Source organism: Mastomys coucha, unplaced genomic scaffold (assembly GCF_008632895.1).
Source record: "Mastomys coucha isolate ucsf_1 unplaced genomic scaffold, UCSF_Mcou_1 pScaffold5, whole genome shotgun sequence".
Lineage (NCBI taxonomy): Eukaryota > Metazoa > Chordata > Mammalia > Rodentia > Muridae > Mastomys > Mastomys coucha.
This window is the reverse complement of record NW_022196911.1, coordinates 90,394,952-90,422,583: the sequence shown is the minus strand read 5'-3', so window position 1 is coordinate 90,422,583 and position 27,632 is coordinate 90,394,952. Positions and strand designations below refer to the sequence as shown.

The window sequence follows — 27,632 nt, the reverse complement described above, 5'->3', positions numbered from 1 at the left end:
GCCTGCCTTGTGAAACTCTGGGCAGACTGAGCCCCACAATGAAGCAGAACTCTGGCCTCAGCTCCTCAGTCCCCTTCTTTGGAGACCCCATTACTGATGTGCAGGCTGGAGAGAGATGTCCCCCACTGTTCCCTGTGCTACCCTCCCTCCTGCCACATAGCTAGTTCTTCAATCTCAGAGCTTTTGCTTCAGTTAGGCAGGGTACTAAGGGCCCAGCTCAGTGACTCAGGAGGAAGTCACCAATTGTGGAGAAGATGGCTACCCTAAAGGATGCTGAGCTTTCTGGGAAGAGGGGACAAACTGTCAGCATTCCTCAGGTCCTGGTTTGTTTTCTGTCACTTGTCACCCCATGGTCCTAAAGAGGACAGGTGTTCTTAGAGCAGGACAGAAACCAGGACCCGGGTCAGCACCTCCTCCTCTACCTTGTTCTTTCCAGCTGGCTAAGCTGATACACATCCAGCCCTGCCTGATGACCCTCATCTCGGCTAAAGAAGAGCCAAAGCCGAAGCCCCCAAAGGAGGAGAAGAGACCTCCGTGGGCCCCACCTCCTCAGCACAACTTCCTAAAGAACTGGAGACGGCACATTGCTTTGCGGAAGAAGCAACAGGAAGCTCTCAGCGGTGAGCCGAGCTGACGAGGGACCTGCCATGGTCCCTCCACCTGGCACAGAGGCTCTTCTGTGTCTTCTTTATTACCCACCCACCCGCCCGGACTCCCACTGACTAGCATTTGCACTAGGAAAGCTTCTGGCTTTCAGGCCTCAGTGGGTTCTGAAATGAGCCTGGGAGTGGGTCACCCAGTTCAGAGTGCCGGAGCCTGTGTGTTCTGTTTTTGGTGCTGTGATTGATTACAGTCTTTCTTCTCTCCCTCTCTAGAGCACCTGAAGAAGCCCGCGAATGAGCTGTTGATGCACACAGGGGAGAGTTACAGGAAGATCCAGGAGGAGCGTGAGGTCATTGACCGTGCACTTCCTACCCAGCATGATGGAAAAGTGAGGACACCATGCCCAAGTACAGAGAAAGGAAGAGAGGGAGAGAGGGAGGTGTGTGTGTGGGACCACACAGAATGCACATGGTGAGCAGTGCCAGTTTGTCTGGAGAAAATAGCCCTCATTGTTAAGCCCCTGGGATCTTAACTATTATTTCATGTTCCAGGACTGCTCACTTTAATAATTCAGCCTGTGGCAGTCTCTGGTAGTCAGTTTATCATAAGAACCTTCATGTTTGTCTCTTAAAGGCTAATACTCCAATCTTTGGTCTAATCAAGGCCAAAGAACTGTGCTGTATTTTGGTACATCAATGAGTGCCTGGGCTGGGACCAGCTCACCCCATCTTTCTGACAACTTGAGAACAATAACATTGTTGAATGCCTACTCTTCTGCCAGTGGGTCCCAGTGGATGCCCCAGTGAGTCTCCGACTGTGGTACTGAGAGGGTGACCTCACTGCTCTGTCCTTCCTCGTCTTGGCTTAAAGGCTACCAGTTGGTTCTGGAGTCCACTGGAATACCTGGGTGATGAGATGACAGGTCTTCTCATGACCAAAAAGAAAACTCAGCGTGGTCTGGTGGAACCTATCACACACATCAGGAAGCCCTTCTCCATCCAAGTGGAGACTGGTGAGAAGCAGGGCCTGTAGGCTTATATTTTTCAAAACCTACTTTAATAAGTGTATTTAAATGCTTTAACCTCTCTTCTAGCCCAACATTCACCAGAGGTAGCAGAAAGGAAAGGTTAATAGGGCAAAAGAGGATGTGGACCTGTTTAGAAATAGCTCTTTGGAGTGAATACAATCGGCCTCGTCAGGAGATCAGCAGTTCAGTTCACACAAATCAGCAGTGTAGTTTCATCCACTCAAAAACACCATTCACAAATCAGCCATGACAGTTCGACCCAGAGGAAATCAAGAAGCTCTTCAGCAAGAAGCCACTGGAACATCACTAGAAGTTCTTTGGTGTTTCTATGAAGTCACGACAAACGATGACCAGCAAAGAGTGGCAAGGCGAACCAATACCACACAGCATCGTCCCGTCAGTTGGGTTGTATTTATACCCTTTCCAAACATCATGAGTTCTCTCAAGCATCTGCTCTAGCAACATCACATGTCCTTTTCTAGGCTGTTTCCAGAAAAGACACATGTCTGTTCTCAACAAAACATCCTTACGTGTCTGCTTCAGCAAAAATACCCTCTCATAAGACAGATTCCAGAAAAACATCACATGACACAACTGTGTCTCCAAAGAAATCAGACATTTCCACTTCAAGGGCCCAAATCTATTAGCTTCTTGTGCCTGGTGCTGGAGGCAGGGTAGTGTGTGGTGGTCAGCATGACTCTGGCCCAAATCCTGGTTTGCTTGGCTGTAATCAAGTCTCAGAGTTCACCTGGGTTCTAGTTCGTACCTCAGTGAAACTGATAGAAGGAAGCTGGGTAGCTAGGATCCTGGGCAGAGAGCTTTCACCAGCCCCATGCACCTATTGAGTCCCTGGGCCATGACTTAAGTCTGTATAGAAATAAGCTGACATTATAGGCCAATTTGGGGAGAAAAAATTATTTTAGTAGTCATTTTTATGTTGATTGCATGTTGGAGTAATAGTCTTCATATATGGAGTTCAATAAACCATGCTAAAGTGCATCTCACTTAGAGCCGTTCTACCATTTCAACATGCATCTGAAAAATTTGAAAGGACACACGTGGTTTGCATTTGTGGTTTATATTATACTTCCAGGGGATAACCATATTTTAGAGCCTGCCAGTCTGCTGCTTGGATTCACATCCCAGCTGTGCTGGCTTTCTGAATTTCTATGAGGTATTTGGCTCCTATTGTCCTTGATTTTATAGCATGAGCATGGTGAGAGGGTTAAAGGAGACATTATTTGCATTCAGGGGTTCTGGCTCCTTGCTAAGTAAGACTCAACAGAAGGTAGTTGCTGTTGTTACTGTAATAATCCAAAGGTCTGGCTGTCTGGTAGCTGACTTTGTGGGATTCCTATGTAGCTTTACTAAGGAGGTATAGGACCAGAGAACTGAAGTGGAGCTGACCCTCAGAAAATGTATCCATTCCCCCATCCTTCTCAGAAGTGCTGTTGGGATTGATGTTCTCAGGACCCTTGGGCAAGCATGACAGCAGCCTGGGCTGAGGCTCTTCTAACTCCACTCTAGGATTACCAGCCCAGAAGGACCCTTGGTACCGCTACACCTGGGACCGGAGTCTGTTTCTGATCTATCGACGCAAGGAGCTACGGAGTATCATGGCAGAGCTGGATTTCAGCCAGCAGGTTACTAATGCCATCAGACCCGATCCTGGGGTGCTTTAGGTGATACCTGACAGCCAGCTCATATTCCCTCTCTCTACTCCTCTTAGGATATCGATGGCCTGGAGGTGGTGGGCCATGGGAAGCCCTTCTCATCTGTCACAGTGGAAGAACATTTGCCACCTGAAAAGAGCCAGAAGAGCTCCTCAGAAGACACGGCATTTCTGTGAGTCTGAGCCCCAGGGGGGGAGGCTGGAGGACATGCTGCCCTTACCCCCAACTAGTGCCAGAGGGCGGGCTTTTCTCTCTGAAATCAAAATCAGGGTGGCTTCATCCCAGCCTGGCCAGTAGCTGCCCTCCTTTCCTCTAGCCCGTTCCTACATCTCTACCGGGTTTCTGTTGTCATATTCTTCGACCCTACAATTGGATCCCTAGTAGGGATTACCCAGACTATTTAATGTCCCCACCCCACCCCCTGGAGCCCTCCACAGCTGTGCCTTTGAGGAGACTCAGCAAGACTGATTGAATCTCTGTGTCCAAGGTCCCGAGAGCGGTGTGACTGCTCAGCGTACAGGAAAAAAAAAAAAAAAACCAACTGGTTTCTCTTACAGAGACTCATTAACCAACCTCTCCGACATGGTCCCCATGCCTATTCTCGGCCCTTCGCTGCTGTTCTGTGGGAAGCCAGCTTGCTGGATCAGAGGCAGTAACGCAGAGGACAAGGTAAACTGCCTTTTCAACCCCCAACAGTTGCATGGGTGCGGCCCCAAGGTGACCGAGATAGCCACCCGGAGTCCACAGCTTCTGTTTTGTGTTCTTATCTGATTGCACATTCTGAGTGCCTGAAAATGGTAACTGCAGCACTAACTCAAGCAGAAGTAAGATCACAAGGCTCAAAAGATCATTGGCTGGGCAGTAGAGGTGCACACTTTGAATCCCAACACTAGAGAGGCAGAGGTGGGGGAGGGGGATCCTCTGTGAGTTTGAAGGCAGCCTGATCTACAGAGTGAGTTCCAGAACAGCCAGGGCTACACACATAACCACACCCACTCCATCATCTCTGAAAAACCATGTATATGTATGTAATATGTACGGGTACAGTTATATGTGGGCATGTCCAAATATGTGTGAGCACATGTGTGGGTACCAGTGCGCACACACTCCTGTGAACATGTATATGTAGGGCTAAGGTTGAGTAGGGTGACTTCCTCTTTCACTTTCCACCTGAGTAGGGTCTTTTACTGACCCTAGAGCTAAAGTTTAGGCAAGTCTAGTTAGCCAGCTTGCTCCAGGGATGCTGTCTCCACCTCCTGTGTGCAGGGGCTACAGGCAGGCTGTCACACTCAACTGGCTTCTGGAGATCAGATCTCCATCCAGTCTTTGGCCTTGAAAATTAACCTCTGAGTCATTGCTCCAATACCAGTTCTAGAACATTCTTCAGGTGCTAAGGAGCAGAAACAAATACCAGGTGTAAAATATTTCTCTTCTTAGTATTGATGGTAACCTCAGAGACAATTATCAGGAGAGTCTGACACCACTCAAGGTGACTAAGCCCAGAGGACCAGAGTGAACAGTGGACTTTCAGAGAAGTCATAGGAGACAGGAGTGAGTTGGTCACCCCAGGGCAAGATCTCTAGCCAAGGCACTCCTTAGACCCTCTTCCTCCCACAGAGAAACGTTGGAATTGGTGTCCGCCTGACATTTGAAACCCTTGAAGGGGAGAAAACATCTTCAGAACTGACTGTGGTCAATAACGGCACCGTGGCCATTTGGTACGACTGGCGACGGCGGCCCCAGCAAGATTCTTTCCAAGACCTAAAGCAAAGCAGGACGCAGAGGTTTTATTTTAACAACCGGGAAGGTACCCTGAAGCTATCCTCCTCACCAGCTCTGTAACTGGGTGACGCCCATGTTTAGTTAGTACCTTCCGGCCAGTCCCCTCCTTCTCTCATTAGTGGTCCACTATGTCTACTGAACTCTTGAGAGTGCTGGGAGGGAGTAGCCTGGGGAGCACAGGCCTGAGGTGAGAATGACCACGCCCATCCCTTGATTGACCTGAGCTTCCCCAGCTCTACACTCAAAAGTCACACATACCTGGAAACCTTAGGGTCCCAAGAAGCCAGGGCACTGGTTGCCAGATGTGGGCCATAATGGTGACTGGTAGGCCAGCCACCTCCTGCTTCACAACAGCTTCTGCCTCTGTCTCTCCCAGGTGTGATTCTGCCCGGGAAGACCAAGCACTTTACCTTCTTCTTCAAGTCTCTGAATGCTGGCATCTTCAGGGAATCTTGGGAGTTTGGGACCCATCCTACGCTCCTGGGAGGTGCTGTCCTTCAGGTCACCCTCCGTGCCATCTCACTGACCCAGGACATTTTTATGGATGAGAGGAAGTTGTTGGAGGTAAGAGACTCAGAACTTCCGCCATGTTGGACAGAGGAACCCAGCGCACGGGTGGGGATGGGGCGTGTGTGTGACGTGTGCTCTGGAGGGGAGTCTCCTCTCTTAAGAGGTGACTCTTCTCACCACACAAATGGATAACTACTCTTGCTTAGCAAATACCTTCAGGCCTTTATGATGTAGAAGATGGGAGGGCAGGACAGCAAGTGACTGTACCTAGCAGCCCCTAGTTAGAAGGGAAGGGGATCAAGCCCTGGGTGTCCCAAGTGGAGCTTTCACACTGGGGCTAGGAGTCCCAGGGGGAATCCAGAGACTTTACAGTGGGGCTGCTACTGTGCAGTGGTGTGGGGCTGACTTGACAAGACTTCCAAGCCATAGAAGAGACGACGATTTAAATGGCCAGCCTCACTGCGCTTCACCATAAGCAGCTCCCGGGAGAGTGCGAGGTAAGAGCTGGGGACTCTTTGTCCCTGTTCAGTCCCACTGTGGCCCTCTGGGGCCATGCTTGGTGGGACACTGTGCAAAGCTAGGTTTCTGTGTGGTACCTTACACACAGCTTGCTTGTCTCAGGCTGGGGACTTGGCCAGTGCCAATCAGGCTGTATCTTTGATTGGCACTGGCCAATCAAAGGTGGGGTTCACTGTATTTGCTGAACCCAGGGCCTGTGTGTTTGGAAGGTCTGGGTTTCAAGGACACTCTCACTGTGTGATCTGGCCAGAGAAAATTTTACTACCATTTTTGATGGTTACCATTCTATGCACTCTGTCTCCATCCCTTCTTCCAGTTGGGGGTATTGGAAACTCCAAGTCTAGTGTAGGAGTGGCTCTCCTCTGGGACTGGCCTCTGCTGGATGCCTTTACCTTTTTGAGGGGAACACAGAAGTTTGGAGAAACCTGGAGATGTTTGAGTCTTGAACTAGTCGGTGTCTGTGTAAACCAGAGGGCCTAACATCCAGGCAGGAACCCAGACCCTATACAGTCGTATCCTGACTCTCTCCTTGAGAATTCATGGGCAGTTGAGAACCTAGGCTGCCATCTTGCACCATCTTTCCTTTCCCAGAGTAAGCTGGCTGCCCATGAGGCCATCACCATTGCTCAGAGCGTGCTGCAGGAGTTATTGAGGGGCATCTCCACCCCAGAGCGCACACCATCCCCGGTGGATGCCTATCTCACGGAGGAGGACTTGTTCCACTACAGGAATCCTAGGGTATGGGCTACCCCACCCCCCAGCCCCCAGTGCACTCTGGGTACCTGGTAGTAGCAAACCCTTACTTGCTGGAAGCTGTGATGAGCATGTTCCACGAGTAAGTCCCCTCCTCACAGCAACCCTAAGGGAGAAAGAGTGTGATTTACATCCATATTTATTTCCTAATGAAGGCCCAGAGAAGTTAAGGAATGTGCCCAAGATAGTTTATAAGTGGGTGGTTGCTTAGTGGAGCCAGAGCACCACACACTTCTTCATTTAAACCTAGCCTTTCTTAGATGGCCCAGAGACACATGAAAACACACTGATGAAGACACGAGCACACATGCGTGGAGGGGGAGGGAAGGAGGGAGAATGAAAGAGAGAGATTTAAACTGAAGATGCGGGTTGAAGAGGAAGTAGGAGCTCCTCTGTCCTGCACTGGCGGCTTCTTCTCTGCCTCTTAGTCAGTGTCCTCAAGGCAAAGGGAGAAGTCACAGTGACTGGCATGGGGTTTGAGATGCTGTCTCTCAATTGTTTCTCCCTCATCTTGGCTGCAGTTGCATTACCAGCATCAAGTGGTGCAAAACTTGCACCAGCTGTGGCATCAGTACACGGAGGCCAAGGCGGCTGAGGAGGAAGCCCTCAAGGTCAGAACTCCAGGGCCTTTACTGTTTGTTGAGAAAGCCCCAGATCTGAAGAGCCCCAGGGTCTCAGAGTATCCACAACTGCAGCCTCTTCAGGAGACGAACACCCTCAGGGATCCTCGGGACTCCTCCCTGTCTCAGAAGACTGGGCTAGGCATCAAGAGTGTGCCGCAGAAGAGCATCATGGAGAAACTTCTGGTGGAGGAGGGTCAGGACAGGGAGAACACCAGGAGCCCCTGGGACCAGGAAAGATGGAACCTGTGCCTAGAGGACTTCAGACAGGTGCTCCTGTGACTCTTAAGGGGTTGGTAGGGAAGGTCCCTAAGTATGCTTCTTCTTTCTGGAGCCAGTTGGGGAGGCTTCAACAATTCACTCCCTTGTCCCAAGGGCATATAGATAAAACCCAAGGTCCCAGAAAAAACAGTCTCTTGAGTCAAAGCCTTTTTAATTTTCTTTCTTTCTTTCTTTCTTTCTTTTTTTCTTTCTTTCTTTCTTCCTTTCTTTCTTTCTTTCTTTCTTTCTTTCTTTCTTTCTTCTTTCTTTCTTTCTTTCTTTCTTTCCTTTCTTCCTTTTGTTCTTTCTTTCTTTCTTCTTTCTTCTTTCTTTCTTTCTTTCTTTCCTTTCTTCCTTTTGTTCTTTCTTTCTTTCTTTTCTTTCTTTCTTTCTTTCTTTAACAAGGGACTTCTGTGAAAACCTTGAAGAACGAGGTTCATGAGAATAGATTTCTGAGGGAGGTCGCAGGCTCCCATAGAAAGCATCTTCTATAGACTCCATCGCTTCTGGTTCCTGGCCCTGTGCCATGTAACCAGGCCCATTGATTGTTTAGAGAACACGGGGACCCTTGGAGTTCTGGTGCAGAATGGTTGACCATGGTGTCCCGTGACCCCTAACTAGGCAGTGATGACCTTCCCCGAGGAGCTCCAGAGAGAGGATGCGCTCATCCAGCTCAACAAGGCAGCCATGGAACTGTGCCAGGAGCAGAAGCCACTGCAGTCCGACCTCCTACACCAGATGTGGTAGGTACCTTCTGATCTCCTTCCCTCGGTAGCACCTGGCCGGGGGTTCCAGGACTCACCAACCTTTGAGCTCAGGATGCTAAGAAATGTAAACATCTCACTCTAGAAGCTGCCACAGCTAGCTACCAGTTGCTTCTCCAAAGAGGCAGCCACAAAAGTACAAATAGTTTGTCTCCCCCCACCTTCCCCTGGTCTTGTTCCTTCTCAAGCAAAAGAACGGAGGTGAGGTGGGAGAAAATGGGACCCTTGAGAGAGGGAACCTCACAAAAAGCTTCACTTCTCCGTCGTCGCCTGCCCCTTGCCTAGTTAGGACTTGTGTGGATACATCTTCTGCAAGGCCCAGAGCCCAGCCTCAGTAGCCTCATGACAGGAATCGTGAGCAAGGTTCAGCCCTTCCCATGGAGCTGGTCCCAAGTCTAACCGTGAGTCCGAGTTGGAATTTAGACTATGAAGTAAGACTGAGTTCATCCAGGCCTCTTTACCATAGTCCTAGATCTTGTCTCTTCACCACAGGGAAACCAGATTCCAACTCGAGAACGCTTGTATAGTGCCAGGGAGGGCTGGCTCTATAGTGACATGGCATTCTCGTGGTAGTTCCTGGCCCTAGAGTCTTTTCCTAGAGTGTGTCTTTTTCTCTAGCTTGCAGCTGTGGCGGGACGTGATTGACAGCCTAGTAAGCCATTCCCTGTGGCTAAGAAATCTTTTGGGCCTGCCTGAGAAGGAGACTGTTTATTTGGATCTTCCAGACGAACAAGGTCAGACACTGTGAGGCCTTACCTCTTGTGTAGCCTTTCCCAGCCTCTGCCCTGATGGCAGTAGTACTTTGTCTGTTTGTCCGCTGACGATAGGTTCTCGACTGAGCTCATGGTGGTGGGGATCATCCATTCTTCTGTGTGGCTGGGATGTGTGACTCAGTGCAGCTGTCTTGCTCAGCATGTTGAGTCCCAGAGACTTTAAAGAGAGCGGAGCTGGGACTGGACTGTCTCAGACCTTTGTCTCGCTTCTTGTTCCATAAAGTGCAGAACTCCATAAAGTGGAGAAGGTTCTCCTCTTCCTCTTAGCTCTTTCTATTCTCAGAGAACCCTTTGCAGGGATTCTCTTGAAGCCTCTGAGAACAAGTTTTCCTTGACCTCCAGCTTACCTTTGCATAGGCCTGTGGTGTAGGCCAGGCCATAGGCCTTGTACACGTCTTCCATTTTCTCCCTCTTAGGTCAAAAATCCCCTCCAGTCACGGAGTCGAAGGTGACAGGTGGGAAAGTTGGGAAGGAGGATCGGAAAGGGGCCCAGGAGAAAAAGCAACTGGGTTCCAGAGACAAAGATGATAAAAGGAGTCCCAGGACACCAGGGAAAGAGGTTATGTAGGGTTGTGGTCTATACCCTGGGTGGGGCTGGGTGGGGGAGAATCATGAGAAGGGGGCAGTTGCTCCAGCACAACATACAGGTCTCCAGGAGAGATGCTGGGAGATCGCCCCAGACCTCCCTTAGGAGCCAGTGAGGTCATGTGTGTCTGCCTTTCTCCAAGCAGGACCGCCTGAATAGCAAAAAACAGAAGGCAAAAGATGACAAGAAAGTGGTGAAGTCTGCAAGCCGGGACAGACTGCTCTCAGAAGAACCTCCCACAGACAACTCTACATCCTCCCAGGAGCCCATAGACCCCCTGGTCATGGAGAAATATACCCAGCGGCTGCACACTGAGGTGAAAGGAAGAGTGGGCAGCCATACCTCCTCACCCTTACACCTGTATTGATCATTCTTCTATATAAGAGTGGGCGCGTACACGCATGCGTGGGCGAGAGAGAGAGAGAGAGAGAGAGAGAGAGAGAGAGAGAGAGAGAGAGAGAGAGAGAGGAGAGAGAGCTGACCAAAGAAGAGTTCCTTTTTTTTTTTTAAAGATTTATTTATTTATTTTTATGTATGTGAGTACACTGTAGCTGTACAGATGGTTGTGAGCCCTCATGTGGTTGTTGGGAATTGAAATTTTAGGACCTCTGCTTGCTCCAGTTGCCCCCCCTTGCTCCAGTCAACTCTGCTTGCTGTTCCGGCCCAAAGATTTATTTCTTATTATTATAAGTACACTGTGGCTGACATGAGACACATCAGAAGAGGGTGTCAGATCTCATTATGGGTGGTTGTGGTTGTGAGCCATCAGGGGGTTGCTGGGATTTGAACTCAGGACCTCTGGAAGAACCATCAGTCCTCTTACCTGCTGAGCCATCTCGCCAGCCCCAAAGAAGGGTTCCTTAAGCAGAGTAAGCAGCTGAGGCAGAGGAGGGAGAGGGCCAGCGGAATGGCAAGCAAGAGAAGCAGCAGACAGGGCACGTGAGGGAGTGGTCGCGAGACTTCGCTGGCCCCTGGAGTTTCCTCTGAGTGGCCGCAGCAGTCATGCAGAATTCTGCATTGAGAGCAATACGGTCTGTCTTGGGCTCTTGAGGGTAGCTCTAGCTGTCTTTTGGAAAACAGACTCCTAGGAAGAGAGCAGGGGTGAAGTTCTTCTAAAGCTGCTTGTACCTCCCCTCAGGTACACACTGGCAAATGTATTTTTGGGAGAATGCCAAGTAAGATTGTCTCAGCCCTCTTTCTGTTTCGGTAACAAAAGACAACAGACCAGGTGATTTGTCAGAAAAGTTTATTTTGGCTCACGGTTCTGCAAGCCAGAAATCCTGGGAGTGGGGGGCTCAAGGGAGAGCCCTGTGTTGTTTCAACTCATGGTAGAAAGATGCTGAAGGGCAACTGGGCATGTGTGGAAGGTGCGAGAAAGGAAGAGCCAAGAGTTCTGACAATAGCTAGGACTCATGGACATGAAGACATTGAGCAATCTGTGAGGGTGGAGCCCTCATGATTCAAACACCTCTTTAGGGTCCCCAGACTTGTCAACACTCATACTGGGAGCAGACTTTACCATGAGCTCTGAAAGCTCCTGAAGGACAGGTCGCAAGTGTGTGAAGATGTAGTCGTGATCTGGTCTTAAGCAATGGGTCCTTAGAGACGCCCGCAGGTCATCTCGGACTTTTGCTACTAAGGGTTTTTTTTTTTTTTTTTTTGAGGTGTGGGGGAGGTCTAACAAAAGCATGTTCAGTATGTCAGCATGTTTAACAGGGATGTCTCATCTTTCACTGATAAGGCATTTGTGGATCTGGGCTTACATTACTGTACGTTGTGGGACCACCATACCCCCCAGGTATCCTTTGACCAGACGTTCTGTTTGATGCGATCGGTGACATCATTGAGCTTTCTAAAGACTGACAGGGCCTAGAGAGTAATTATTTCCGTCTAATGGTCCTCAGAGTCAACTTTTCTTAGGCTGTGTGGTCTAGCTCAGTCCTGGAAGCTTCAGTATGTTGATCTATGATCTTCCAGGAAGGGGAGTTGGTTTCCAGAAAACCAATACAGAACTGGGACTGAGCCCAGGCCCACTCCAGATCTGAAAACAATGACATGCAGCATGACTCTGAACGGCTTTGGCCTCTCTCTCCATCTTCTTCTCTCTTTAGCAAGACTGATACAGTAGTGCCCTGCTACAGAGCAAACCTTGGCCTCTGCTGTCTATCCCACTCTTCCAGGTCTATGGGTTGCTGGACAGCCTGGTAACAGACGTGATGGTCCTGGCTGATGAGTTCCGCTCCATAGAGAATGTTGAAGAGCCTTTACGTTTTTGCAGCTGATTCTTGGACCCAAGCTTTCTCCTGGAAAGGCCGTTTGAAAAAAAAAAAAAGTCAATAAAGAATCTTTAGGTTCCTACCATTTCTTTCATGCCTCTGGGAATGCTGGATCTCGACTGTGTCAGGTGCCGGTTTAGGTCCTCCTGTAACCCACCTGCCCATGTGTACGGCCCTCAGAGCCACTCACACTAAAGAAGTGATGATTAAGGGACAAGCAGAAGAACCAGTGGGTGGCAGGGCAAGGAATGAAGTCAGGTGATAGGACAGATAGCCTTTGTAGCACTTCCCTGCCTCAGGCCTACACTTTCAGGGCCATGCTTCCTGGAGCCAACTCAAGTGAGGGACTAAGGAGAGAAGCTGAGATAGTGAGACCTGGCCATCTGAGGCCTTCTACTTCAGCACCTTCCTCATCCTTCAGGATGGCAAAGATTGAACTTGCCAAACGTTTTTAACAAGCAGGAACTGGGGCTGAGCTCACTCCCACCTCAGGTCTGAAGAAAAACAAAAGCACAGCTCTATATGCAGTGCTCCGAGAAACTCTCACAAGTACAATTTCCCTCTCCCCATTCATTCCCTTTTGGAACCCTTGTTCTAAGCCAGAAGTTAATACTCAAGGCTCCGGTCTGCTAGATCCCTTCCTCCAGTCGACTCATCCGGCCCTGATCCATTTTTCTGCTATAGGACACTAAGCAGCAAGGCTGTGGATTCAAAATCAACCTGGGCTACATACTGACTTTGAGGCCATCCTGCGCAATCAGGGGGTGTGGTAGGGGGGAAACCACAACATTTCAAAACAACAAAAACAGCTTGAAGAATTCCTACTCCTTCCTGGAACAAAGGAATGTGGGACTGTGGAGTAAGTGAAGGGTAAGAGCTGGGAAAGAATGCACTGCCTGCTCAGATCATGCTGGGGTTTCTGTTGTAACGACTGCAAACAACTAGTAGGCTGAGGGTCTCTGGGAGCAATGAAGGAGGAGTAAGGGCAGCCAGTAGCTTGGGAGTAGCCAGAAACTAGAATTCATACTGAGCTCCTGAGCCTTCAGCACTTCACAGGCACAATATGGAAAGAGGTTCAGGGCAGGCAGGATCCTCCCGGAGTTGGAGAGGCAGAGTCCTCAGGCCCCTTGGAGAGGCTGGGGAAGCCAGCTGGGAGCAGGTAAGACCAGCCCCAGGGAACGTTCTGCCTTCTGCTTTAATGTCGCCCTGGCTAGGAAGGTTAGGGCATGGTATGGGTCCTGGAGTGGCCTCCATTCCCACCCTCACCTACTTCTAGCAGAGGAGGTAGGGGAAAGGTTAACTCATTGAAGGGTGGAAGTGGATGAACTCTGGCTCTGTAAACCCCTTGGGTCACACCGGCTGACAAACAGGCCAGCCTCCTCCCCTGAAGGCACCGCCCGGCAGACAGCAGGAAGGGGTTAAACACGCCCGCCCGCCCGCCCGTCATCCTGTGTCCTGTTACTGCTGAGGCAGACCTGCCTGGCCAGCTGAACAACTTTCCTCCCGAGAGTGCTGGCCGGCAGGAGTCGAGGAAGCTGCCGCCAGAGGCTGAGCGGCAACCCGCTTGGGGACCCTGCGGTCCTTCCGAGAGAGCTCTGCGCCTCTCGGTAGAGGGTGGGGCTCCCGCGACCAGGGTCTATGGTGGATGGCTCTGGAGCTGCTCCTGAAGCTGTGCCATCCCCCTACAAGTCAGAGGGTCACTGCAGAGGCTGCAGGGGCTGGGGCGAGGGAGCCCACTCTGGAGGTAAGCTCCCTCCGGCGCCGCGGTGGCGCCCTGCATGAAGGCGGGGGCTAGAGTGGGCTCAGGACTTAAGTCTCTTTCCCAACCTCTAGAGAGAGTTAAGGCAGGGCTGTGGAGGTACCCGGAGGCTTCTAATCTGCAACTTCTCTACCTTCCTGTTACCCCCAGAAAAGGGACGCGGGGCCATCTGGAGATTCCCGGTAGCGTTTCTCCCAGATCCTGGCACATCTTTGTATTTGCACCTTTAACCTCAGAATGACCCTTTAGTCCACTGCTCCCCGGGACACAGCCAACTCAGGTCTGATGAAGTCAGACAGCCTAGGGTTAGCTAATATCCAGTTCCCCATTCCCTCTAGCAGCAGGAAGGACACTGCCACTCCCCCACTGCTTACTCTGGACCTGATGGGGACAGAAGATGGGGAGGGGTGCTGGCTGATGGGGTGCACACATACTTTGGCAAATTCGTGCATGCGATTGGTTCTTTCCATCTCTCTGAACCTCCACCCTGGGGATGCCATCTGCTCCCTCAGTGCTGACTTTTAGGAATCTCTCCATCCCCCACTCTGGCACCCTTCTGGATTCGTGTCCTGAGAAATCCCGCTGCTCCCGCTGCTCCCGAATCTCTTTGGGAACCCGTGTGTAGGTGGGAGTCTATACTCTAGCTCCCCCATCCCCACTTCCAGACCAGCTTTGCGCACTCTGCTGCTAGTACCCTCCTGCTTTATTTCCCTCTCTGAAGTAGCCTCCCCAGGTCCTGGCTTCTCAGTGTCCTTCCCTCCACCTGGCAGGGGCTGGCTCAAGGTCACTGCAGTAATTCCATACTGGCTGCCCAGGGCTGCCGCTGCCGCACTGCCTTATCGGCAGCTGGGTTTGTGTTTCACTCCCTTTTATTCCTGGGCATATTGTGTTCAATAAAACCTTCTGCTTGTAACACCGCTGGCAGGGCTCCCAGCCGTGCCTCCCGCTTTCCTTCCCTCTCAACTTCAGCTTCATGCATGCCCTGGGACCTTACCCTGGCTTTCTTCCTCCTTACCGTGTCCCTACTGGGCTAAACACCATGAGAGTCTACGGATGGCTAGGGTGGAGGTTCAGGCATCTCCTGTGCCTCTGACCTCTTTCTTTCCCCCAGCTCCAGCCAAGGTGTGCCCACAATGTCCACCTTACTCCTAGGTGATAAATCCAGGTAGGGCCATGGAGCCTACACAAAGAGTCCCTTTTCCATGGAGGAGGCTGGTTGTATCCACCCTGGCAAGGTAGGAAGGCCTAGGGAACCAGGCCCAGGTAGGGCTCTGGTGGAGTCAGGATGTCTGATCTGACTGGTTCTGCCAATTCCATCAGCCAGCAGGGAGGAGCGTGTACACCAGGGCGGGCTTTGTGCACAATTATTCCCCATCTTGACTCTGCCACTGCCAGCCTGCCCTCCCACTGGGGAGGTGAGCACAGGCCTGAGTCATTAGTGAGGGGGAGGGCAGGAGTTTAACAAGTTGTGGCTGTGGCATTCCCACAGAAGGCCAGCTGGACAGAAAGACGTAAGGTAGGCAACACTATGGAGCCAGTGGGGATCTGATTTCCACACAATCCCATCCTTTGGCTCAAGATTGGGACGAGTGAAGACTTGTGGGTACTTTGAACTGAGTTGATCTTTCACTTGTGGGTGCTGTAAGGGCAAATTTCCTATATTTCCCCCCCCCGCAACCCCTGCTCAGGAAGCTGGAACAGCTAAGGCCCAACAGGGTAGGGGCTAGAAGGTGATCTGGGGAGGGTATGCTATCTATGACTGGAAGGAGGTGGGGAGGTCACAGAGAAAGAAAAATCTTTGCTGACCCAACTTCTGTGTGTGTGTGTGTGTGTGTGTACATGTATTCATGTGCAAAACTATATTAGTGCCATGTGCTGGCAGGGGGCTCCCACTTTGTATTTCTCGTAAGCCCCACCCTGAGCGGTGGGATGCTCTTCTCTGGTTTCTGAAGCCGTGGAAAGACATGTGGCTGTCTCTCCTTCTGAGTTGGCCTCTATTAGACTATCAGAGCTCTTCTGTATGCCTAAGGTCTTGGTAGTTTGTTTGGGCTGCCCCTGCCCTCAGGGAACTTCCATTCTGCCTGAAAAGGTGGTTCTGAGACAAGTAATTAGATTAATTAATTAGCAAACTAGGTGACACTGGCAATAAGTATTTGAATTAGTCTCAAGGAGACCTGGGTGTTGTCAAGTCTCAGCCCTGCCACCTACATGGCCCGTGACTTAGGCGGGTCACAGCAGCCCTGCGTGTATGCCAGCGGGTGGTGGCTGAGTCTCTGGAGAGAAGCAGCCTTCCAGGCATGCTCCTTCCTCTGGCTGCCCGGTCAGGAGACAGATTCCTGGCCTTTGTGGTCCACTCTGTCTTCTTGATTTTCCCCGTTGTGCCTTCTCCGGAGGGCCACCTCCTTTAGGAGGTCTCCCAGTATGTCCCTTGCATGTGCCTTCATTACTCCTGAATGCCAATGTCCTTTCTCTTGGATGTGGGTACTCTACATGTAGATTGTGGGGGGTCAGAAGGTACTCCCAGAAAATGGGTGTTGAATGAGTTCAATTATGAAAGTGGCCATCTGAGAAAAAAAGGATGAATGGCTAAACTGGGAAGGCTGCAGCATAAGTGGAGGGGTTGACAAACACGGGGGTCTGGGAGTGGGAGGGAGAGTGACAGTCCTGGTGGTCACTCCATGGTCCTCGAAGCCACACATCCAGGTTTGGGGAGGAATGCCCCCACTAAGCAGCTCTGTGATCTCAGAGGCATCACTGATGGATTGTCTGAGTCCCACTGTCGCCATATGTGACTAGAGAGAGGGCTTTCAGCGTCTTGGCCTGGTGGTTGTAATAAAATGAGCGTTCTAAACAAATGGTGTCCATTGGATAGTGAATGCAATAAGAGAAACAACTGTTAGCCAAAAGCTATCCCCGGGAGCAGGGACACTCTGGCCGTGCCATTCTTGACTGAGTGAACAGTGGGGAGGCTACTGTTCCTGAATTCCGGATCCTCTTTTTCCGCAGCCCCATGTGGAACCCAAGGACACAGCCGCCCTGCTGAAAGCAAGGCGGCCCATCCTTCGAGACCGTGACCTCGAGACAGTGGCGCTCGGCCCTCTACCTCCGACGGGGGCGGGGGCCACCCACCTCCAAGTCCCCAACTATGACAACCTCTGCCCTCCGACGCCAGGTGAAGAACATAGTTCACAACTACTCTGAGGCTGAGATCAAAGTGCGTGAGGCCACCAGCAATGACCCCTGGGGCCCACCCAGTTCGCTCATGTCAGAGATTGCTGATCTGACCTTCAACACAGTGGCCTTTGCCGAGGTTATGGGTATGGTGTGGCGGCGGCTCAACGACAGCGGTAAGAACTGGCGACATGTATACAAGGCTCTGACACTGTTGGACTACCTGCTCAAGACGGGCTCGGAGCGTGTGGCCCACCAGTGCCGTGAGAACCTCTACACCATCCAGACTCTCAAGGACTTCCAGTATATTGACCGGGATGGCAAGGACCAGGGTGTCAATGTCCGTGAGAAGGTCAAACAGGTGATGGCCCTTCTCAGGGACGAGGAGCGCCTGCGGCAAGAGCGAACCCATGCTCTCAAAACCAAAGAGCGAATGGCCCTGGAAGGCATGGGTATTGGCAGTGGGCAGCTGGGCTTCAGCCGCAGATCTCGAGGCTCCCCCTCTTCTTACACATGTGAGTAGGCCCCGATGGTATGGCTTGGAGAGGGTGGTGGTGGTGGTGGTGGTGGTAGTAGGCCAGCTGCAGTCATGACTCTGCAACCAGGAGCCTTGAGATAGTTCCTACCTCAAAGGGTGATTGGGATGATCTGGCAGATAAACAATGTAATGTGAAAAGCACAATGCCTGCACATAGTAGGTGCTCAGTGATTCAGGTGAAATAATGACATCATTGATTGCTTGTCCTTATTATTAGTTAGTGCCTGAGAGGGTGGCTTGGAGGTCAAAATGCAGGCTCTGGAGGTGCATACCATTCATTCTGTTCCTTCCAAGCCGAGTGGCTTGGGCAACCAGCTCTGTAAAACAGAGGTACACCTCCCTCCCTATATTGTTTGATCTGAGAAATGAATGAGAGACAGCCCGAGTGCCCTTGACACTCAGTGCCCTTTTTCACTCAGACACCTGACATTCTGTAAACCTCTGCCACTCAAGAGTATTGTCCTTGAAAACAAGGGTGGCCGATGTTGAAATATCCGTCCTCATGGCTCCCCAAAGTGGTGGAGGCCTTTGTGACCAGAGGAACAAAACAGCCCTCCTTCCATAAAGCCCGTGATGGCCTGCTTGGGGCTCCGAGGCTGTGATTTCATTTGATTGGTAGATCCCTCCCTCCTAATCCCTGTGGCCCCAAACAGGCTAGTAGTGTCCTATTGGAAGAGTTCAAGAGCTGAAGTCAGGGACCTGCAGTAAGTCTTGACTTAGGACTACTGCCAGGCCCCCTTCCATGATGTTTACTCCTCGTCGAGGTGGCCCTGGCATCTAGCAGTGCAGTGGAAAATCCACAAAGGGGTGTCCAATGTACTGCCTGGCTCACAAGAGCCTGAAAGGCCAATCTCTGGCTCACTCTGTGAGCCCCAGCTTCCTGGCAGGCAGAGGAATGTGGGGACCACGGGTACTGCTGTTCTCACAGACCCCACACTTGTTGCAGCTGCATCTTCGTCCCCACGCTATGCCTCAGACCTGGAGCAGGCACGGCCCCAGACTTCTGGAGAAGAAGAGCTGCAGCTGCAGCTGGCCTTGGCCATGAGCCGCGAAGAGGCTGAAAAGGTGAGACCTGAGACTGTACAGGGCACCTAAGGAGGAAGGAAAGGGGTCTGATGTTCATTAGCCTCCATGTGGGCTTTCCACCCTGGACCTGGAGACCCACTCTAACTCCCAAGACAGCACAGAGCCTGTTGGTGTTCCTGGTCAGTCCCAGTCATAGTCCCCAACCTTTGGTGTTCTCAAGCAGGACCCAGAAAGGGCGGTGGATAGTTGGGTCTGTATGTAGTTGGGGTCTGTGTGTAGTTGGGGTCTGTGTGTAGTTGGGGGTCTGTGTGTAGGTGGGGTCTGTGTGTAGTTGGGGTCTGTGTGTAGGTGGGGTCTGTGGTGTGTCTTAGGGGCCTGCTGTCTTTTGGTTAGGGAGAGATGTGGGCTGACAACACATCCTGAGAAAACGCTGGGTCTATTGCTCCCTCCCACCAGCTGTCCTTTGGAAGGACAGGGACGACACCTCTGATACCTCATCATTGTTGCAACTACCTCTATGGATCCAGATAGATCAGGCAGGAAATAGTTATGCCTCTTACATGGATGGTCTATGGAAGTTCTCAGGGTACCCAGAAGAAAAAAGATAGGTGAGACCTGAGACTGTACAGCGTGGCTGTTGGAGGAAGGAAAGAGTGCTCACCAGCCTCCACTTGGGTGGCTGATTTTTAAGCTGCATTTCAGACCCAGGCAGGGAGACATCCATCCCCTTGAGCAAGGGGCATTCCCATCACAATGCCATGCCGGGGCAGGACTGTGCTAGCCCTCTAGCTCTCGGGTGAGGTCACTGGGCCAAGTTCACTCCTCTCTTCCTCCCTCACAGCCAGTCCCCCCAGCCTCCCACAGGGACGAGGACCTACAGCTGCAGCTGGCTCTGAGCCTGAGCCGGCAAGAGCATGAGAAGGTAGTATAGGGGCCTAGTCACCTAGGCCATAGGTGCTGACCGTGATTTGGTGCTGGTGAAGGCACTGGTGGCGGCTTTAGGGGGTACTAATCGCTTCTCGGCTGCGGCTGCGCTAACCTGGGTGCCTCCCATCTGCTCTCTGCTGACCCCAGTCACCTCTCATGCCCCTCCTCATTCTGCAGGGGGTGAGATCCTGGAAGGGAGATGACTCTCCAGTAGCCAATGGCGCCGAACCTGCTGGCCAGCTTCGACGGGACAGGGAGCCTGAGAGAGAAGAGAGAAAGGAGGAGGAGAAGCTGAAAACTAGCCAGGTAGAGAGTGGGCTGGGGGAGTGCAGGCTGACTGAAGTGAGTTGGAATCTGCGCAGTGTGCAGAGCAGAGCTCGCTACAAGCACTAAATGGGAAATGAAGGTGGTGGAGCTCAACAGGGGCTGGAGGCACCTGGAGGCACGATGGAGACTCCTTGGTCCTCCTGCCACCTAGTGACTTGGGACACTACTGGCCTCTGTTTTCCCTTTTGCACAGTGGGTATTTTGGACAGTCCCAGCTCTCAACTTGTAGAATCATGATGCTGTGGGCCTGTCCTAGGAGCTGGCTCAAGCACACAGTGCTGAAAATATCTCAAGTTCCCTGGGAAAGGGAACGGGTAGCCACTGAAAACAAGATAAGCTTGCATGCTATTCATGCTGCCCCTGGGGAATTTCTCTATCCTTCCTCCCTGTGTCTGTGATGGCCATTTTCTCTGGAGTTCTAGCTAGGGAAGTAGAGTCATTGAAAAAAAAAAAAACAAAAACAAAAACTGTCTTGACTACCCCTTTCTGTTGGCCTGGGATCTAACCCAGCTCTGTCTTCCCTGTCTATATAACTTCAGGGAAATGGCCTCCCCTATCTGGGAGGTCAACTAGTTGGTTCATCTGTAAAATAGGTACATCACCTACCTCCCAGGAAGATGTTATGAAATTGGGCACTAGACGGATGAGGAAACATTTTATAAATAGGAAATGCAGATCAGAGGTGAGGGGTCATTAGAAGATGCTTGTGGAATGAAAAAAAGGGAGGGGAATGAGCTGGCTCCTGGCCACTGGTCAGGCCTCCCCTCCCTCTGGGCCCCACCCACTTCTGAGCCACAGCTTCCTCTCCCCTCCACAGTCCTCCATCCTAGACTTGGCTGACATCTTCGCACCTGCCCCGGCCCTGCCTTCCACACACTGCTCTGCTGACCCATGGGACATCCCAGGTGGGCATGCAGGGTTTCAAGAGGCTCGCAGACTGGCCCCCTAAGAGCCCTGCTTCCTTCCAGCCACTTGCTGGCAAAAGACCTCCTCTCCCCCCCCCCTCCCCCGTAAGGGAGGAGGGTCACTGTTACTGCTTCTCATAAGGGCCAGGGGGAGCACACCTGCAGATCTTAGCTCATGGGAGGCTCACTGGCTACGCAAGCCCTGACGGAAGCTCCATTCCCAGGATTGCAAATCCAGGCTCCTGGGCTTGTTAAACGTGGGGTTGAGAGTGCTGCTTGCTCCAAGTCAGCATCCCACTTGGGAAGTGGGTATCACATCACCCAACCTGGGCTGGGAAGGACTTTGAACAAAGGGCGGGGGAAGTGTTGGGATGATCCCTGTGCTATGTCTCTCTCCTTTCCAGGTCTCAGGCTGAACACAGAGCCAAGTGGCTCCTCTTGGGGACCTTCTGCAGACCCCTGGTCTCCAGTTCCCTCTGGAAATGCCCTGTCCCGAAGCCAGCCTTGGGATTTACTCCCTACTCTTTCTTCCTCTGAGCCCTGGGGCAGGACCCCAGTGCTGCCTTCTGGACCCCCCATCGCAGACCCCTGGGCACCAAGTTCCCCTGCCCGAAAACTCTCCAGCACTGGAGCAGACCCTTGGGGGGCCTCTGTGGAGACCTCTGACACCTCTGGTAAGTGGAGGGCATAGGGGTAAGAAGCCGGGGACTTCTAGGTCCCTTTCCCTTCAATCCGACGACAGTCTATGGCCAGACCACTTCCCATACCCATCCTTATCTTTTCTTCTAGCTCACTCCATTTCCCTCTTTCTTCTGGCTAGCTCTAGGTGGTGTCTCGCCCTTCGACCCATTTGCCAAACCTCTAGAATCCACAGAACCCAAGGAGAGCCAGGACAGTGCCCAGGCCCTGCCCACGGGGAAGTCCCCCAGCCCTGTGGGTGAGCAAGAGGCCAGGGGATACAGCTGCTTGGTCTTGGAGAGACTTCAGGGGCGCCTCTGCCCTCTTCCTTCCTCATCACTGAACTGATCACCTCTTTTCTAGAGCTAGACCCATTCGGAGATCCCAGCCCCAGTTGCAAGCAAAATGGCATGAAGGAGCCTGAAGCTCTTGACCTGGGTGTGCTAGGAGAGGCGCTAACGCAGCAGCCAGGAAAGGAAGCGCGCCCCTGCCGGACTCCAGAGTCCTTCCTGGGCCCCTCTGCCTCTTCTTTGGTCAACTTGGACTCACTAGTCAAGGCACCCCTGGCTGCAAGGACCCGGAATCCCTTCCTGACAGGTAGAACACCCTGGCCTGGTGTCTGGGACCCCATGGGGCCGGGCCGCCCCTCTCCCGCTATTGCCAAGTCTCTATCTTCTGTTCTCTCGTCCGCAGGTCTGAGTGCTCCATCCCCTACCAACCCGTTTGGCGTGGGCGAGCAAGGCAGGCCGACCCTGAACCAGATGCGCACCGGCTCCCCTGCGCTGGGCCTGCCGCCCGGGGGACCCGTCGGGGCACCCTTGGGCTCTATGACCTACAGCGCCTCCCTGCCCCTCCCGCTCAGCAGCGTGCCGGTCGGCGCGACCCTCCCCGCCTCGGTCAGTGTCTTCCCGCAAACGGGAGCCTTCGCCCCGCCGCCGGCGAGCTTGCCTCAGCCACTGCTGCCCACGTCCGGCCCGATGGGGCCGTTGCCCCCGCAGGCTGCCACTAATCCCTTCCTCTGAGACGCTTCGGCGCCTGCGCGCGAGGCACCGCCTCCTCGAGGGCGGATAGTGCAGGTTGAGCACAGATCTGTGGACCCCTGACCATCCTGAAACTGAGTTAGGGACTGAGCGCATCTTGGGGACGAAGACTACACCCGCTTAATAAAGACTGGAATCTACGTCCTCAGCTCTTACCAAGTGGACTTTTTGAGGGGTGTGGTAGCTGGATCAGGACCCCAGCACCTATTACCTGCTGAGGCGGAAACTCCTTGACAAACTGAATTTCCTTATAGCCCTCTCAACCCCCATCCCCCTCTCCTGTCGGCCTGGTGCCTCCCTTCCATGCTCTCACTCATTCAGGCATTCGTCCATCATACACAGGATACTCCTAAAGTAAGGGGTGCCAGCATTTGCTCATTCTTTGATACGCTATGCACCTTAGGCAGAGAATATCACTTAATCATATTGCAAGGAACCTAGGCGTTTGTAAGAGGTTTGTAAGGCCCTACCTAAGCTGAATATGCAGTGCTCTCTGTCCAAAACTGGTTAAGAATTTCAAAACAGAGTTGATGAAGAATGGTGACACATACGGGTAATCCCAGCACTTAAGGAGGTGGAGGTAAGAGGATCCTGAGTTCAAGGCCAGCCTGGGCTCAACATTTTTTTTTTTTAAGACAAGGCAGGAGAACAATAAACTAAAGGTCCAAACCATCCAAGTGAGGTAGCCCAGGCCTTTCTTACTACTCCTGTTTAATAGCCAACAGAGGCTTTCGAGAAGTACAGGAACATGTTCTAAATCACAAATCTAAATCATGGGGCTGGGATTCAGAGTCAGACAGTCTGGCTCCCTAGGGCAGATCAGGTTTAATTCAGCAAACACTGTCTTGGACAAAATGCTGGGCTTATCCCGGAGGAACCCAGGATGGCTGAACCCAAATCTTCCAGGAGCTAGGAGGACAGAAAGAGAGCAGACAAGCACTGGGTACAGCTGCAGCACAGCCAGCCACAGGAGACATCTTCTCTTATGTCTGAATCATCTTAAATCCAACTCTGCCCCAGTCTCTTTCACCAGGGCTGAAGAGAGCCACCTTGACCCTCAGAGGTCTGGACCAAACACAAACAGCACCTATATTTTTGCCTTGAAGGGTTACCATGGTTACCCATGTGTGCTCAGGACCCAGGGTCTGACCTGGCAGGCAGGCTGGGTCTGGCTTTGCTCTCTTTGGGGTCACCAAGAGCGTGTGGACTTCCTCAGCCTGAAGCACCATAGTTAGAGGTGCCCCAATGTCACTGTCCTCCCTAGGTGCATGGGCAGGAGCTGTTGTGGTTGTCAGGGAGGGCAGGCAGCCACAGGGAAGCTGCAGGTAGGAGGAGCAAGAGCAGCTGCTTAAAAGCTGTGCCTGACAAACTCTGCTCCAGGGCTAAACTTAATGATAATCGCTTGATAATGAGTGGTTAGTCGCTCTTGAGTAAATGACTTCACCTCTCTGTGTCTATGTCTCCGTTTCCTTCTTTGCAAGAGTTCCTTCCTCGTGGGGTTGCTATGTGGATGCTCCCATGGCAGTTGGTCATTCATCCCTGTCAGCCTTCTGCTTCACTGAAACCCAGAGCAGTTCAATGCTCCTTGGCCCCAGGGCTCTGCTGCCCCATACCTCTGCCCCTCCTCCCCGCCCCCCCGAGCCCCGAAGAACAGGTTGGTGGCTTTGCTTCCTGAAGTTATGAGGCTCACCTCCCTCCCCAAGGCTGGCACTCTGCTCTGCCCTGTCTGGGGCAACCACTCCCCATTCCCAGCATGCTTTCCTCATGGCTCAGCTCTCACCCTAGTTCCATATTAACTCCCTGATCCTGGACCTCTCAGTCATCTTCATCCATGTCGCTGCCATCACCCCAAATTCTTGGCACCCATGACAGGGCTTTTGGTCTCCCCTGGGAACTGCTCTCGTGGCACTGGAGCATGTCTTAGAGGGCAAACCCAACTCCCAAGTCTGTTGCTCAGTGTCATCTCTCCTCTGGGCCTTCAATTCACTTTCTTTCAGACAGACCCTGCCCACACACAGACCCTGCCTGTCAATGTACATCTCTTCTTCTTCTTCTTCTTCTTCTCCTTCTCCTTTTCCTTCTCCTTCTCCTTCTCCTTCCTCTCCTCCTCCTCTTTAAAAGATTTGTTTATTATATGTAAGTATACTATATCTGTCTTCAGACACACCAGAAGGGGGCATCAGATCTCATTACGGATGGTTGTGAGCCACCATGCGGTTGCTGGGATTTGAACTCAGGACCTTTGGAAGAGCAGTCAGTGCTCTTAACCGATGAGCCATCTCTCCAGCCCCACTTAATTCTTCTTGAAATCAAAGTCACCATTCCCTTCTGTTCCCTTCTTTCCCATTTGTAGCTGGTGGGCTGCCTGCTCTCAGCCTGATATCACTAGGACTATAGTCACCAGGTCCAGCCAAGGGTCCAGCTTGCTAAATTCAAAGGACATTTGACTTCTCTGTAGGCACTTCATTGGGTTTTTTTTTCTTTCGGTTGTGTGTGTGTGTGTGTGTGTGTGTGTGTGTGTGTGGTCTGGAGTTCAGAGGACAACTTCATATGTCATTCCTCAGGTACCTTTCACATTTTGAGACAGGGTTCCTTTGTTTCGTTTTAAAATTTTATTATTTATTTTATGCACATTGATGTTGTGCCTGCATATGTTTGTGTACCACATGCATGAGTTACAGTTGTGAGCCACCATTGTCAGGGGGTGAGGCGCAGGGGGATTTATTGAATCCTCTAGAAGAACAATCAGCACTCTCAACCAGCAGGCCATCTCTGTAGTCATGGACAGGGCTTCCTGTTAGCCTGGAACTTTGCCAAGTAGACCAGGCTAGAAGGTCACTGAACTCCAGGCATCTGGTCTACCTCTGCCTCTTGTCTCATCATTGCTGAGGTCGTGTTGTTGCTTTTGTTTCCTGTGGGTTGTGGGGATTGAACTCGAGCCCTCACATTCATGAAATGAGCACCTTTACTGACTGAGCTGTCCTCCTGCCCCTCCCACACCTTATTTTAGATGAGGTCTTTCTTTGCAACTCAAGTTGGCGTTGAACTCATGCTCTTTCAGTCTCAGCCTCCAGCCTCATCTCTCCTTAGCTTCCTACATACTGAGATTTACAGGTGTGTGTCACCATGCCTAGCTGCTCTTAAGATCCCTGTGGTTCTGCTTCCAGGATGCTACAATGTCTGGATTTATGCGTCGGTCCTGCCTGCCTATGTTGTCAAGATTCAAAGTGTATGGGCCTGAGCTCTCTGCTCTCAATGTGCTATTTTCTCAATAGCTCTCCACATAGAAAAATCCTTTCTTCTTTCCCAACAGCCTCCTTTCTGTTCATCAAGCCCTTACTCCCTCCATTCTGCATGTACATCTCAAAGGTATTCAGACCAACAGATCCAAAAAAGACCACTTCAGCTCCTACGGCCCCAGCCTCTTCAGAGCAAGGCCTTACCCTTTACTGTTGACTCTGACACCCGGCCCCTGGCAAGCCTCCTGTCTCCCCTGTGTGCTGCTGTGACTCCTCATTTACTCTGCTTCCTTTCTCCCTCCCTTTCCAGACCTAAGAGGCTGCTGTCCTGATTAAAACAGGCTGGGCAGTGGTGGCGCCCAGCACTCAGGAGACAGAGACAGTGGATCTCTGTGAGTTCAAGGCCAGCCTGGTCTACAGAACAGGTTCCAGGATAGCCAGGGCTACACAGAGAAACCTTATCTTAGGGGGGAAAAAAGCCAAAATAATAAATGAGTAAATAAATGAATAAATAAATTAACAAGACAGGCCAGCTCTTCCGAAGCTTTCTTCTTACGTCGTTAGGAACACCCTTCCTCTGATGAAGATGTGAGTCCTGCTGAGGCATGTGTAGCCTGTACAAAGCCCTGGATTCTATCCCCAGCAATGCCTCCTCCTCAGAGTTCACCCCAGGCCCAGACCTCGTCCTGCCCACTCCCCCAACTTCCCTTGCTGGCTAGTTTTATGTCAACTCGACCCAAGCTAAACGGGTTTGGAAGCAGGAATCTCAACTGAGAAAATGTGCCTCCACTAGACCGGCGTGTAGACAAGCCTGTGGTGCATTTTCTTCATTGATGATTGATGTCTGAGGGCCCAGCTCACTGTTGAGCAGTGCCTGCCACCCCTGGGTTGGTGATCCTGAGTGCTAGAAGAAGGCAGGTTGAGCAAGCCATGGAGAGCGAGCCGTTCCTCTGTGGCTTCTGCTTCAATTCCTGCCTTGAATTCCAGCCCTGACTTCCCCGTGATGATGGACACAGGACTGTGATGTGGAAGTTTAAGGTGAAATAAAACCCCTTTCTCCCAGGTTGCTTTTGGTCATGGTGTTTCGTCACAGCAATAGCAAGCTAACTAAGCCAGCTCCTATCCACGCTCATGACCTGTCCTTTTCCTCTGCCCTCCATCTGTGCTAGCCTTTTGCTGCTCTTCATTCCCAATACCCTCACCTGCCACAGGACATTTACACATGCTGTTTCTCTCACTCCCTGCATTCTCTCTCAGTCTTTTTTTTAGAAGAGTTATTTGTTTGTTTATTTATTTATTATATGTGAGTACACTGTAGTTGTACTGATTGTTGTGAGCCTTCATGTGGTTGTTGGGAATTGAATTTTAGGACCTCTGCTCTCTCCAGTCGGCCCTACTCATTCAGTCCCCGCTCACTCCAACCCAAAGATTTATTTATTATATGTAAGTACACTGTAGCTGACTTCAGAACGCACCTGAAGAGGGCGTCAGATCTCGTTATGGATGGTTGTGAGCTACCATGTGGTTGCTGGGATTTGAACTCAGGACCTTCAGAAGAGCAGTCAGTGTTCTTACCCACTGAGCCACCTCGCCACCCTCTCTCTCATTCTTTCTAACTACTGCTCAAGTAGAATTTCCTCAGCAGAGCTCCCCTCCTTGTCCCTTCTACTGGATAAAGTCTCTTGCTAGATTATACCCACTCGCGGTACTTGTCGAAGGGTGTAGCTGACTATTCACTAGCTACGATCTGTGAATAAAAGGGGGTGTTCAGTGCTCAGCATAGTAGTAGACAGCAGAGGACACTTGTCATTGACTGAATAAAGTGAACGAACCAAGCAAATAGAGCATGTAGTAAGGACATATTGGCTCATTGTT

General features: G+C 51.6%; 2 protein-coding genes and 3 long non-coding RNA genes across 8 annotated transcripts in view; 2 read left to right on the top strand and 3 right to left on the bottom strand.

Moving 5' to 3' along the window:
• The window catches only part of Mycbpap (MYCBP associated protein), a 21,800-nt gene extending 9,568 nt beyond the window's left edge, over nt 1–12,232 (top strand). The window contains exons 5-20 of one of the 2 annotated variants that reach the window (XM_031353323.1): nt 437–620; nt 876–991; nt 1,474–1,615; nt 3,158–3,273; nt 3,360–3,475; nt 3,861–3,972; nt 4,921–5,110; nt 5,462–5,649; nt 6,706–6,852; nt 7,389–7,478; nt 7,563–7,757; nt 8,370–8,491; nt 9,131–9,246; nt 9,702–9,844; nt 10,017–10,187; nt 12,052–12,232. In XM_031353323.1, the coding sequence (XP_031209183.1) occupies nt 437–620; nt 876–991; nt 1,474–1,615; nt 3,158–3,273; nt 3,360–3,475; nt 3,861–3,972; nt 4,921–5,110; nt 5,462–5,649; nt 6,706–6,852; nt 7,389–7,478; nt 7,563–7,757; nt 8,370–8,491; nt 9,131–9,246; nt 9,702–9,844; nt 10,017–10,187; nt 12,052–12,153 (2,250 nt within the window). In that variant the 3' untranslated portion in view covers nt 12,154–12,232. Of the gene's footprint in view, nt 1–436; nt 621–875; nt 992–1,473; nt 1,616–3,157; nt 3,274–3,359; nt 3,476–3,860; nt 3,973–4,920; nt 5,111–5,461; nt 5,650–6,705; nt 6,853–7,388; nt 7,758–8,369; nt 8,492–9,130; nt 9,247–9,701; nt 9,845–10,016; nt 10,188–12,051 lie in introns of both variants that reach the window. The other variant, XM_031353322.1, reaches the window with a different exon arrangement.
• Nucleotides 2,530–3,433, bottom strand: LOC116078251. Its single transcript, XR_004113465.1, has 2 exons — nt 3,320–3,433; nt 2,530–2,665 (listed from the first exon to the last, which is right to left on the bottom strand). It is a non-coding gene; the product is annotated as an uncharacterized LOC116078251 (long non-coding RNA).
• On the bottom strand, nt 4,309–5,760 carry LOC116078250. Its single transcript, XR_004113464.1, has 2 exons — nt 5,344–5,760; nt 4,309–5,064 (listed from the first exon to the last, which is right to left on the bottom strand). It is a non-coding gene; the product is annotated as an uncharacterized LOC116078250 (long non-coding RNA).
• Nucleotides 12,233–13,617: 1,385 nt separating the features above from the next.
• On the top strand, nt 13,618–22,662 carry Epn3 (epsin 3). 3 transcript variants are annotated; one of them, XM_031353768.1, is made up of 10 exons: nt 13,618–13,891; nt 16,913–17,592; nt 18,562–18,680; nt 19,483–19,563; nt 19,746–19,874; nt 20,713–20,800; nt 21,205–21,474; nt 21,621–21,737; nt 21,842–22,075; nt 22,172–22,662. In XM_031353768.1, exons 2-10 carry the CDS (start codon nt 17,052–17,054, stop codon nt 22,498–22,500), a joined length of 1,908 nt encoding a protein of 635 aa, XP_031209628.1. In that variant the 5' UTR covers nt 13,618–13,891; nt 16,913–17,051; the 3' UTR covers nt 22,501–22,662. The 3 variants fall into 3 exon arrangements, with proteins under 3 accessions (XP_031209628.1, XP_031209630.1, XP_031209629.1); XM_031353769.1 differs by lacking the exon at nt 13,618–13,891 and adding an exon at nt 15,403–15,422; XM_031353770.1 differs by lacking the exon at nt 21,621–21,737.
• On the bottom strand, nt 17,816–19,822 carry LOC116078505. Its single transcript, XR_004113568.1, has 2 exons — nt 19,604–19,822; nt 17,816–18,706 (listed from the first exon to the last, which is right to left on the bottom strand). It is a non-coding gene; the product is annotated as an uncharacterized LOC116078505 (long non-coding RNA).
• Nucleotides 22,663–27,632: the final 4,970 nt, after the last annotated feature.